Here is a 12,696-nt window from a genome sequence, read left to right as displayed (position 1 = left end):
TTTCTAAAGCCAAAGTTGACATCAGCGTTGCAAAGTTTTATGGGACACATAGCAGAAGTGAACAGGATTATGGAAAGACCACTATGTAACTGCAAGAAATAGACATACAACGTAATGTTATATTGATTTGGTGTGCTTACCACTTATTATGATATCTGGTGTGAATAATAAAGATGATAGGCACAGATAATATAATAATTAGCCTAGCATATATTGGTCAACAGTTCCCTTCTGCTCAAGTCAGGAGCCAGGGTCTAGGCATGGTACACGGAACCCTGCGAGGAGCAGAGCGATTTAGCGAAGTCCAATGTCCAGAATCCAGGGACCCTGCCGAAATGCATCTGTTCCCGAGCTCTCGCCCAAATGGTTGCAGTAGCTCACTGAGATCAGCCACTTCTGTATTCACTCTGATTGCTGCCATCTCAGAAAGCAAAACAGGCACAGGTCTATTTCTGTACCCACCTGTCCCTGTTCAAAAGCATCAGGCAGCCACTCAAGTCACTGCATTAGAGGAGGCCCCGGGAACCGCACAGGCAGCGTAGAGCTCTAAGGTGAACGCCTGTGAGTGACCCAGCACAGACCATACAATCGTGCAGGTAAACGTGCAAGTACTACACGGATTTCTTCCCAGCCCTTTCGAGCACTTTTGGTCTTGAGGCTCTTGCAGCCATTCCCCCAACCAAGCCCACCAGGCCCTGGCCAGATCCAAGGTCCTATTTTCATATGGCATATCCCAAGGAAGACACATACTTGAGGTTAGAAGCATGGGAACCCAAAGGCTCTACATGCAGGAAACATCACACAATAGCAAACACTGCGTTTGTTGAGTATGCAACAAAACCAAAGCCGAATAAACGGGAAAATTAGTTATGGCCATTTCTGATAAATCTTATATATTCTCTCTCGTCCCCCCATCCTTTCTGCGCACCCTCTGGGGGACTAAGAGGCAGCACTCAGCCCCCGGACACCTGCAGGCAGCCTGCCGCATTACCTGAAGTCAGACTCCAGCAAGGTGGTAGAGTGATTGATCATGGCACAGAGACAGTCTATGCTGGAGCTGGAAAGGGCACGCCCGATGCACTTCTTCACTATGTAGAAGACATCATCCACCATGCTGGAGGTCAGCTGACCCTTCTCACACACGTCCATGGCAACAGCCTGAAGGGAGCAAACTCACAGCAGTGAGTGCAGCAGGTAAGGGTCCAGAAGTCACTGAGATGGGATCGCTGAATGGCTCAGGTTCACCTTTGTCTACCTCGTTCAAAGAAACATCTAGCCCCAAGTACGGCTCCCCCTTCTTGCAGGTTCCCCACCACCACCCTGGGGCAGCTAGCCCTCCCAGGCCCACTCTAGCCAGGTTACTTCTCAGAGCAGCACTATTCTAACTCCGTTATAGCTCATCTCCGACCCTAAGCTGCACTGCACGTCTGTGGGTGCTGCCCCAGTTGTTAATTCTCAATACTCAATGGCAGAATGGGGAAGATCACCCGGATGCTCCTTCTTCCAGCCCCTCCCACCACATGCTCAGAGAGTCCCACTCCTTTGCAGAGGTTTCCATTCTGAAGCAAGGAAGCCTCTGCTCTAAGCATCAGCTAGGAAGGAGGGTGCTGGTTCAAGAGCACAACCCAATGCTTGCTCCTCAGGCACTGCACTGCCTCTCCATAGCACACCCAGCTAGGGACCTCAGGCTCTGATGTCAATCCACCTCCAGGCAACATCATACGCTGCTGATAAAAATCAGAGCCAGAGTGGTGGTTTAGCTATTAACACATAATCTGTCTATAGGGATCAAACACACACCTGCTTACATCATTCCCCCTCCAGAGGCCAGGATCTCAGATAGATGCTTGTCACTATGTGACGGAACAATCTCTTGCACTGCACAGGGCACGAAAGGAGCTTGTAGTCCATGAAACTCATTATTATGTCACGTTAGCAACCATCTTAACATCCATTCCTGGCTAAGGCTCCTTTGGTATGGCATGCAGCCTGAGGAACAGCTAGAATGGCTTTCAACACATGGATCCAGCACACCTCACAAGCACTGCATAGAGGGGTCATTTCATCCACTCCCGTGCCAGCTGAAGCTGTTCAACAGTGCTCAGCAAGCGTTTAGGACAGGAAACAAAGGATAAGAGCGTGGCTGACATTGAGGAGACTCAGGTCAGCAGAGTCATTCCCCAAGTTAGAACTTGGCCAGGACAATGAGATTAACACTCCTACTCTAGCGAGAGGTGCCAGGGGATTATTAACGGCCCCAAGCAGTCAGGATCCCGGTTCTACACCCCATCAGCCCAGCAATGCCGTAAGTCACACATGGGATCACTACTGCCACCGAGAAAAGAGTGCCCCCCACAGCACCTCCAGCAGCTTCTGGACTTTCCTTAGAAGCTCTGGCCAGGGGCAACCACGTGAAGCTTACCAAATCAGTCCAGCCCATGTATCAGGGGTGTCCAGCTGCAGCCTTAGCTAGACAGACAGCCCTTACTCCAGATTAGTATGGGGGACATTGGAGTGTGAAGCTCAGAAAGGAGTTTTTCAATTAATTCTGCACATTGTTCATGTGAACTTCCCACCGACCCCAAGAGGTGCAAGAAATGGAATCCCCAGACACAACATGTGGCAGGGCACTCGCCGTGGTTGTTCACACAGCAGGACCATGCAGCAGCATGAACCTGAGGCGTGGACGCCTTCCCAATCCATCTTGGATTTCAAGGCCCTGTCCCCAACCCCACGCTACCCAGGAGGCAGTGCTGCAGGCCCTACCTTGTTGACAGTCTCCCGCATGAAATATTCCTCCATGGTGATGTAGTAGCCAATCAGCTCTTGTATGGTGCGACTCAAGAGGCAGTTGTTGAGGAGCTTGTCCAAAGACTTTTGATGCGCTGCAGAGTGCAAGCCAGAATCAGCACCAGTGACTGAGCATCCAAAAGCACCTCCCTACAGCCACCTCAGTGCCTTGGAGGAGCAGCAACTACCTGCCTGAATGGCACCCAATGGTCACACGCTGTGCAAACCTTGCTGCCTTGAATGAATCATGTGTCTGAAGTGTATAGCAAAGAACAGCTGACAGCACTGCCAAGCTGACTCTGGATGTACTCTGCACCCACAGCTGGCACAGCCCCTTGGAGGTGCCAACTGCAGTCGCACTGCCTGAGCTGAAAGAAGCTGGATGGGCTGTAGAAGCAGCATATTTAGTTATGGGGCAAAGGGCACCGGGGAACTCATCCATCAGCTACTCTTCCTCAGGCAGAGCTCCGAAAGGGGGGCCCTGTCTCAACCTCAGCTGGGAAGACGACAGCCATGGCTTTTGTCCTCGAAAGCACGAGGTGTAAATTAAGGGCTCGTCAGGACTCTAGCAGTGACACTGAGCACTCAGTAGGATAGAAGAGGAAACCAAAACTTGATTAAGACTCCAGACGAGCACTTCATTTAAATTCTTCACCCACTCCCAGGCTACTGCTCCCTTCCCCAGCTCTCTAGCCTACGTGCATCTGGAGTATACTCTGCTCAGAGAGAGATTTCTTTACCTTAATGATTCTACATCGAAAAGGGGGCTGTTTGCTTTAGAGCCACAGCTCCCAAACTGGGGTCAGCAGAGAGCGTGCTGGTCACGGGCTGCTGGCTCACCTCCGTTTCCAGCTACTACGCGACAGAAATGAGAGTGGGAGAGGGCTCATGCAGCCAGGAAAGAAAGCAGTGGAGTCCATGAGACACTCTTCCCCTTTTCAGACGCAGCCCATGCTACAAAAAATATTTAGGAACCCCTGCTTTAGAGAATGAAGGTAGGGCATGCAAAGGATACCAGGCACCTGCCAGCCAGGGACAGATATAGAAGACAAGCCCTCCACAAAGAAGGTCTAGGGCAACATCATGCTGTGATGTCACCCCCAGATTTCAACAGTGGCACTGTCCAACTGCTTTTGGTGGGCAGGGCAGCGAGCCCATCCTTTGCATTTGTTAGGTCTGACGTGTAACCCTTCCAGCTACGGGAAACGAGACCAGGTAACAGAAGGTAAAAGACGGTCTCCAAACCAGCTATCAGAAGAGTCAGACTGTGCCCTAGAGGGGCAGGTTTCCTGCGCACGCCATGGTTCGGGTCTCCCCACAGTGAAAGAGAAGGGCGTGCTCCAAGAGATGCGCTACTGAGAGGCCAGATTATGCAGGTGGCTGGACGCAGGAAACACAATCCTGAAAATGGGTCAGGGTCCCCCACGCTGCATGGTCCAGTCTCCAGAGCGCTATCCCAGAAGCTGGCTTAAACAAGCAGCTGCACAGCAGCACCTGCTCTCACCCTGCCAGCTACCCACTGAGGGGCTGTAAAGGAAGAGCCAGAAAGGCACTAGCATTTGAGAGATTACCTTGCTTTACCTCCTCCGAGGCCATGGAGTCTCCCACCTCGAAGTCGGAGATGATTCGTCTCTTGATAAATCGGAGGTACAGCTCGCTCCGGGCATTCATCAAGGTGACCTCGGTTAAAATGGGGTCAAGCTCCCTGCAAGGGGCACAGTGAGAAACAATGCAGCAGGCATACGAGAGGAAGGGCACTGATTTTCCTAACCAAGCAGCATGGCAAGGCAGCACACACTAGAGGAGCACGAACACTCGTTTCCAAGGAAAAACGCTTGTCCATGACAGCGAACGCTCTGAAAGATGGCCATCTGCAGGAGGCTCAGAATAGCCAGTCATTCCCTTTACTTTCAAATACATCGCTGAACTCAGGCCTGCTGAGACTTGCTTCTAGCCTTAAAAATTCCACAGATTGGTCAGCTGCATTAAATGGAAACAAGTTTACTTTATTATGGACAGTAAAACACAGGACCTGCCCGACTGGAGCAGGTTAAGAGTCCAGCCAGCCCAGAGTACCACCTGAGAGTGGCTAGATATTTCAGAGAAAAATGCAAAACACCTACAGTGGGCAGTTACCGAACAACCTGCCCAAAGCGGAAATTTCTTCCTAGCCCCACGCAGTTAGAGACTTCGTGTCCTGAAGCAAAAGGGATACCAACCTTCCTAGGGATTTTGATAGGAATTAAATTCAGGTTCAGGAGATTGTAAACTGCTTGGGACAATGACTATCTAAAATAACTACCCTGACATATGACTCACAAAAGGGGTGATGGATTTATCAAAAAGCTTTGCAAAAATAATTAAAGAACAACGCTCTTTTTGATGGTGGATGTGACTAACATTGATAGGCTGGGAAAGAAGCCAGACTAGACCCAGCTAGCAATAAGCATGATCCCTGAATGGCCAGGGCTGGAATCTCCTGGTCACTGTTCCCTCCATGTATGCTTCTGTATACAAACATTCATTACAAACCCTGGGCCAGCGCTAGTCTGCAGCTGCAAACAACAAGGGGTTTGTCCTGATTCCGTAGGTGAGGAAATGCCCATTGGTACCTGCACGTAAAGAGCAGCACATCGCGTGTGCAAAGGAAAGGTAGCTTCTTGTGTAACTTAAACAGAAACTGATATTCCTAGAGTCTTACATCAGTGCTGTAAAATCACTGCGCAAACATTACTTAAGTCTTGTCTATGTATGTATAGCTATGTTCCACAGTGAAAAGCACGCTGCAGTGTGTACCTACACATGGCAGTGAAAAACTCTGGTGGGAGGAGCTGCTGGAGTCTTTCGCTGCAGCAGGAAAAGGCTCTGGCAGTGGAGACTCTACACTGCTAAAAATAGCAGTGTAGACATGAGAGGCACCGCTTGGACATTTGGAGAGCTGTCTAGTGTACATGCCCTAAGGATCTGGCATGTCTTCACTCACCTAAGCTGTGCCTCATTATCTACGCTGCTATTTTTACCCATGCTGGGGGCATGTTCAGTGTACGTACTCTACACACCACCGTAAATATAGACAGTAAATATAGACCACCAACCTGATAGGCAGGGAAATATTATCGTCCCATTTTACAGCTGGGAAAGCTAAAGCCCAGAGAACATAAGAACGGCCAATGGGTCAGACCAATGGTCCATCTAGCCCAGTATCCGGTCTTCCAACAGTGGCCAATGCCAGATGCTTCAAAGGGAATGAATAGAACAGGGCAATTATCAAATGATCCATTTGCTGACATCTGGTAGGCAAAGGCTTAGGGACACCCAGAGCCTGAGGTTGCGTCCCTGACCACTTTGGCTAATAGCCATTGCTGGACCTAGCCTCCATGAACTTACCTAATTCTTTTTTTAACCCACTTCTAGTTTTGCCCTTCACAACATCCCCAGCAACAAGTTCCAGAAGGACTTGCCAAGGAAGGTTACACATGGCAAGTGTAATAAATGGTCACATAGAATCCCCAAAAGTAATGGTTTGAAAAGCAAAAATGTTTTTGTTTTGTTTTTTTTAACATGTATTTCTAGCCTTCCCCAGGGCGTGCACCTCGACATGGAGGGGAGGCTTGTGTTTTCCATTGACCCTGAAAACTCTGCTGATGGGAGCCTAAACTCCTGAGATGGCCACCCAAGGAGAGGGGCCAGACGAAAAGCTGCTCCTCCACGTTTGGGGCTAAGTATCAGGCCAATCCATCCTCGCTGAGCAATAGGCCACCAAACCATCCTCAAAGAATTTGTAGAAACACACCAAAGTAGCCACGCTCCTCAGGGATGGCAGAGCTTGGTGTGTGTCCTGAGTGACGCCTGACTGCATGGGAAAGATCCAACTGTATTTATAGGGCATGCACCAGTGTGGCACGTGAGTACACGCCCAATAGCTTAATCTGGGGCAATTAAAGTATTTAAGACAGTGGTACCCAACCTGTGGCCTGCGGCCCACTTGGGTCTTCCCCAGCTGCAGAAGAGAGCCACTGCCTAAATACCCAGGCGGACCACATTGCCAGTGCAGGCTCCTTCCTGCAGCCAAGAGGACAGGAGATCAGCGCTCCCCTCTCCTTGGCTGTAGCAGGGAGCACGGCAAAGCGCTCCCACCTGGGTCCCTAGGTGCTGGGTTCCTACTGGAGCCAGAGGGAGGGGTGCACTGATCTCCCATCCCTCTGGCTGCAGAAGGGGGCCGCTGCCTAGGGACCCAGGTGGAGTGCATGGTTTCCCTGCTGCAGTCAGGGTGACAGGAGATCCTCCTCGCTGAAATCCTTCCCTCTGGCTGCAGTGGAGAGGGAGGGGGGCTGCTGGCAGACTGGTGGCCCCCTTCAGGGTTGTAAAAATTATATTTGTGGCCCTCAAGCCAAAAAGGTTGGGAACCACTGGTTTAAGACAATAATGAGTGGGATAATGAAGCATTTCAGTTCATTAGAGAGAAACTGACGTAACAGAATCTCGCTATGCGGAGGGAGCACAGTCCAGAGACCAGATTTCTGCTTCCGGCTCTGCAATGGACTTCTGTGCAGGAAGTCACGGCTCTCCATTGGGGCTCAGTTTCCTCAGCTGTAAAATAGGGATAATACATGAAGAGTCACCATCTCCCTCATCCACAGAGGGCCGGCAGAGCTGCAGCCTCCTGTGCTGTCGTATTCCTAAGGCCTTTAGATAAGTCAAGGTCTGATATTTCAGATACAAGGAGAACAAAGAAGCACGGAAACCATCTTTATAGCCTCTAAAGGAGCAATAAAGACAGACACCAAAGATTGTATACTTTAGTGATTGTAAGGCATTTAGAAGATGGAAAATGCTAGCTGCATGCTAAGTAGTGTTAATGCCAGATCAACAATGCAGAGGAACAGAGCAGCTAGTTTATTATTTTCTGTACCTTGGTTCAATCTTTTCTGTAGCTGAACTTCTCACCATGCTGTTCTGAACGTGCTGGAACTGTAATTGTGAGAACAGGAGAGCCATCACTATCTCTACCATTCCATCTCCTTAACCCCAAGCCAGGTTCCCCTATATTGCTGAGGAGTAGCTGGCACAGGGAGGGCCAGGGGAGTCTTTCGCAGAAAGACCTGCTGAGGAAAACCAACCCACCTGAACGCCCCCTGCCCCAGCAACTGAATTACTGCGGGGCTCAGCGAGAACTTAGGACAGGAAGAGCTACTGCAGATGGCCTCTAAAGGCAGCACGTGTGAGGTGTGCTTATGAGCCAGCTAACAGCAATGCTGTAGCTGGCAGAGGATCACTGAAAGTGTCAGAGACACGATCTAGCTCAGATCGCCCCACAGGATTTCTCCCATTCGCTTGTCACACTTGGTAAAGCCTTCTCTGCCCATAACCAAGAGCTACAGGCCCTTAGTAGAACTCTCCATTTTCCCTCTCACTCAAACCTCAAAGGATACCCTTCACTTTCCCCACTCACGTCCCAGGGCTGCTGTCCTTCAGGGCAAAGCCCGGAGGGGCCCACTCTCCCACGCTCTGTCAGACATCAAGGCAGTGATGGAGTAAAGCCAAGTCCCTTCCACCCACTCACAAGGCTGAACATGCTGCCTCAAACCTGCTGGCCTAGAAAGTCAGGCATCAAGTGCAAGCCTCCCACACGGAAGTGCAGAGCCAAGCAATGAGGCCCATGGCGCACGCTCCATTTGCAAAGGATTATGGGATGCTAGAGAACCACTGGGGATGTTTGGCGCTGGCTCTAGGCCATAGCTCAGTCAGTTTGGCCTGCACATCACTCTTACCTGCCTGTGATAGTCCCTCTGTTTGATGAACTTATCCACCACCTTCTCCACTTGCCGGTCGCACTCCACCTGCAAGTACTTGATCAGGGTGTACAGTTTCCCAGGCCCATAGTAGGTCTCCACAATGGGCTGGTGGGTCTCTACGATGCGAGCAATTCCTGCAAGAAGACAGCGGTGGCAATTTTTCTTTGTTTTAACAGCGACAGGAAGATCTGAGCTGTAGGTCTGATCTAAGGCGTAGGAAGGTGCAGACAGCATCTCCCGATGTGCAGCTCAGAATCCCAGGCTGGTGGGATTCCTGTATCACCCATCTCTACATCCTGGGATGCCCTTCCCCCTCCCCAATGTTATACCTTCCACCTTCTCTCCCTTTTAATCTAGGTCTACCCTATGAGCTAGGAGTGCGAATCCCCTTCTCACGTTCACACCTTACGGTCGCTCAGTGAGAGCTAGTGAGAGTATAAACAACAGTGTAGCCGCAGGAGTATGTGCAGCAGCAGCAGAGTAGAAGTACAAAGCCAGCGGGTACATGCCCAGAACGGCTCAGCCGCACCGCGCTGTCTGTGCTGCCACAGCTACGCTGCTATTTCTACTCGCGCTAGCTCTCACTGAGCTACTGCTGTTTGCGTGCACGAGCAGGAGAATCACATCACAGCTTGCAGCATAGACGTAACTTATGCCAGGGCTGCAGCGGATTCCTTGCAGCCACCCACAGGCAGCTCTTCCTGGGTTGCAAGCCACTCTCTCCCCAGAGGCTAAAAGGCCACCCATTCAGCCATGTTTCCAGTCTCCCAGCGCCCCCAGTTGCTTCCTCCGGCACCAGCAGCAGGGCCCAATCCAGCCAGCACTAGATATAGGTGAGCCACCGACTGCACTCACCAGGTATAAAGCTTTGCACAGAAGAAACCCACAGCTACCTAATCACCGGCTAAACCCACCTGGAGAAGAAACCTCTTCCCACGTATGGCACCAAACAGAACCCAAATGCCAAAGACTGAGTCCAGTCCCCTATACACCTGTAATACTACAAGAGAACAGTTCTAGCTTTGGGAAACTCATCTCAAGGCAAACTCTGCTCCTCTTCTCCAGACAGCCATGCTGATAGCCTGCCCCGTGTTCTCCTGAGCCTCACACCACTGCCAGGCAAGCCTAGACGATATGCTCTGGGCTTTCAGCAGCAGCAAAGAGTGTGAGCAAAGGAGAAGTGGCTTGGCAGCAGCATAGTTTGGGATGAAAGCGGAGCACTGTGCGATTTCTGTTTCTTTCCTTGATGGCACTTCCACAGCACACTGCAGAGGGGGCACCTGGAAGCATTGCCTGGTTTGCAAGCAGATCCCTGCCCTATTCCTGTTTCTTGTCTTTGGGTTGAACTTGGGGGGGGGGAGGGCCTGCCCTGCACCCTTGGCACTACAAGGCCCAGCCCCTCAGCCGCCTCTCCCCAGAGCTCACCCTGCTCAGTGCACTGCTCGCCAGGCTCCAGAGGCAGCATGTGGTAGGGGGTTGGTGCTAGCCAGCTGCCAGTGCCCCTCCCTTCCCTGCCCTTGCATTCCCAGAGGTGCTGGCAGGATCCAGGACTGCAGCCACAGGCAAAGCTTGGGCAGCAGCGGTACACAGGCTGTGGCCCTTTAAAACTCCGCCAGAGAGCAGCTCCTCCACTCCAGCTCCAGGCCCGGCTTTGGCTGCAACCTTCAGTTCCTTGCAGCATGAGCTCCTTGGCTGCGGCAGCTTTCTTTCCTGGACTCAGGAAGTGGGGACCAAGGGGGTGGTGAAAACAGCTTCCCCCTCCAAGTGGGGTGGAGTGGGAGGGGGTGAAACAGCGCCCTTGGCTTACAGAACAGTGCAGACCCCAGATTGTTTCTGCTCTGCACAGTATTTGCTTGCTTTTTTTCCTCGCCCTCCACAGCTGCCTGATTGCTTACAGTACTTCTGATTTCACAGGGTGCTCGGCTGAGTGGTCAGCTCATAACACTGGTGTTCATATCTTCAAGGTTCTACTGTACCTTCAAAGAGGAGCGTCAGTGTATCTGCAAAGATGACTGCAGCCCTGCGGTCACTCATGTCAGTCTCCATCACCAGTAACAGGTTCTCCTCTGCTTTGTTAGCGACCTAAGCCCCAGAGGAAGCAATGGGTCAGTATGGTTCTGGGACAGCCCCTCCCCCAAGAAGACTTCTGCCCTCCTGCCCCACACAGCCCTGCCCTCTAGTCACATCTGCTGCTGTTCCACCTTCTCTGCCACCAGGAGAACAAGACACAGGGACCTTGCAGAGCAGGTGTCAGTGCTTTGGGTCAGATGGCAGAGGGGACTCCAGGGCTACAGCTCTAGAAGAGAGAGGTGTACTTGGCTGTGCCTTGCAAATAGCACCCCCTGCTAAAACAGCAGACAAATCCTAGCTTTTCACCTCTAGAAAGCCTGGCTAGAGGCAGCCTAGCAAATACCCCCAGTGCCATTCGCTAGGGCTCTTATGACCTGTGCAGAGAGCTGCAGGACAGGAGATTAATGTTGTACTGCTTGGCTTCCCTCAGCACCTGGGAACCTGACTACAATTCCCTTTTACACCATGGGGGGGGGCACCCCAAGTGCTTTCTGGGAACGGAAAGGAGTCCAGCAAGCCCCTTCCTGTCTCCCACCCTCAAGACTAGAGGATCAAAAAGAAGGGCCATGGGACTCTCCAGTGCACCTACCTGTACCTCCCTTGTTCTATGCACTGTGGTCTCCTTCCAAAAACTTTTCACCCTTCCCTCCCCAGCTTTCCTTCTCTTTCCAATTCTCTCAGGCCCTCCCAGGTCTTCCTACTTGGGGCTCTTTCCACTTACTCACTGTTTCCATAATCCTCATCACCCACCCATCCAGTCTGGTTCCTTTTCCCTGGAGTAACCACAGGCAGCAGCACTAGGGGGAGCCCCAGTGGCTAGCAGCTAGGGTTGGGGGAGCAGGAGATGTGGGTTCATCAGCAAAATGCTAAGCCCACATTTTCTGGGAGAAATCTGCCTATCCACAAGGGATCATTTAATCAGATCCTGGCACATAATGGCTTCAGGAGAAACTGATCAACGTGCCAGTGCAGTTTGGGCTGGACGCAGAGGGGCCATGCTGGCCATAGGCAGAGTGCAAGTAGCACAGCTGTTAGAGATGTGTCCAAGTGAAATAAGGATGGGGAAAGACAAGCCAGAGAGTGAGGGGCGTGGATCTGTGACTGGTCACGCAAAAGCCCCCCCGACGGCACAAAGAGCAGAGAAAGTACTGAAAAGGCCCAGGCTTGTCTCAAAGATTCAGCCATTAGATGCACAGGGGCCAAGATCCCATCCCTCAATACCCAGTGTCAGCAGAGGCCCATTTTGCTCTCCTCTGAGATGCTCTGGCCAGCCCAAAGGCCACCGCAGATCCTGCAGCACCCATTACCTGTTTGCAGAGGTACTCAGAGAACTTGCTCAGGCCCTCCTCGTGTAAGCCCAGCAGGGGGAAGATCTTGAAGAAACGTTCCACCTGAGGCAGGTCTCCCTGCTTCGTAGCCACGTCAAATTTCTCAGTCACGATAGTCTTCAGGCGCTGCTCTGCCTCCTGCAGGAGCTTCAGGTTGGCATCAATTATGCTGCCTGTTCAGAAGGCACATCACTATTAGTACCAGGTTCATGGACACTTACCCTCCTGGCACCATGCCCATGTAGCTACAGCTCCAGGCTGGCAGTCAGGAGCCATCGAAGTGTAAGAGGGAGACAGGTGCCCAGCTCATTTTCTTTTCTTCCCCCCAAGCCACCCAGGACTGCTAACCTAGAGGTAAAGAGAGCATATGCAGGGGTGAAGGCTTGTGTATACACACACTCTTCCAGCTCTGGGATCTCTCACTGAAATCATCATATCCCTATGCCCTAAAGCCTGGAGAGAAAATCTAATCGGGGTTAAAACATGTGAGCAAACTCTGATGAACACATCATTAATCCCTCCCTTGCTCTGATATTGGCCCACACTCCCGTATCTGTTGTGCTGAGCCAGACGCTCCATTGAAATCCCAATGAAACACTCTCGCTACCTCATCCCTAGGACAGCAGGGGTGCTGTTAACTGGAATGGTCACTGCATGATCTGTTGCTGGCCAGGTTCTTTAGGAGGTCACCCCCCGCCCCAGCCCAGTGACTA

General features: G+C 51.6%; 1 protein-coding gene across 1 annotated transcript in view; it reads right to left on the bottom strand.

Moving 5' to 3' along the window:
• The window catches only part of COG4 (component of oligomeric golgi complex 4), a 33,763-nt gene that overhangs the window by 15,862 nt on the left and 5,205 nt on the right, over positions 1–12,696 (bottom strand). Inside the window, exons 5-11 of the mRNA XM_067553280.1 lie at positions 11,963–12,156; positions 10,562–10,667; positions 8,562–8,719; positions 7,703–7,761; positions 4,362–4,495; positions 2,767–2,885; positions 992–1,158 (exon numbers count right to left, since the gene is read on the bottom strand). Coding sequence (XP_067409381.1) covers positions 992–1,158; positions 2,767–2,885; positions 4,362–4,495; positions 7,703–7,761; positions 8,562–8,719; positions 10,562–10,667; positions 11,963–12,156 — 937 coding nt within the window. The remainder of the gene's footprint in view (positions 1–991; positions 1,159–2,766; positions 2,886–4,361; positions 4,496–7,702; positions 7,762–8,561; positions 8,720–10,561; positions 10,668–11,962; positions 12,157–12,696) is intronic.

The sequence above is a fragment of the Emydura macquarii genome, unplaced genomic scaffold (assembly GCF_026122565.2).
Source record: "Emydura macquarii macquarii isolate MOO-44397 ecotype Brisbane River unplaced genomic scaffold, CSIRO-AGI_Emac_v2 contig_295, whole genome shotgun sequence".
Classification (NCBI taxonomy): Eukaryota; Metazoa; Chordata; order Testudines; family Chelidae; genus Emydura; species Emydura macquarii.
This window is presented reverse-complemented; position numbering and strand designations above follow the sequence as displayed.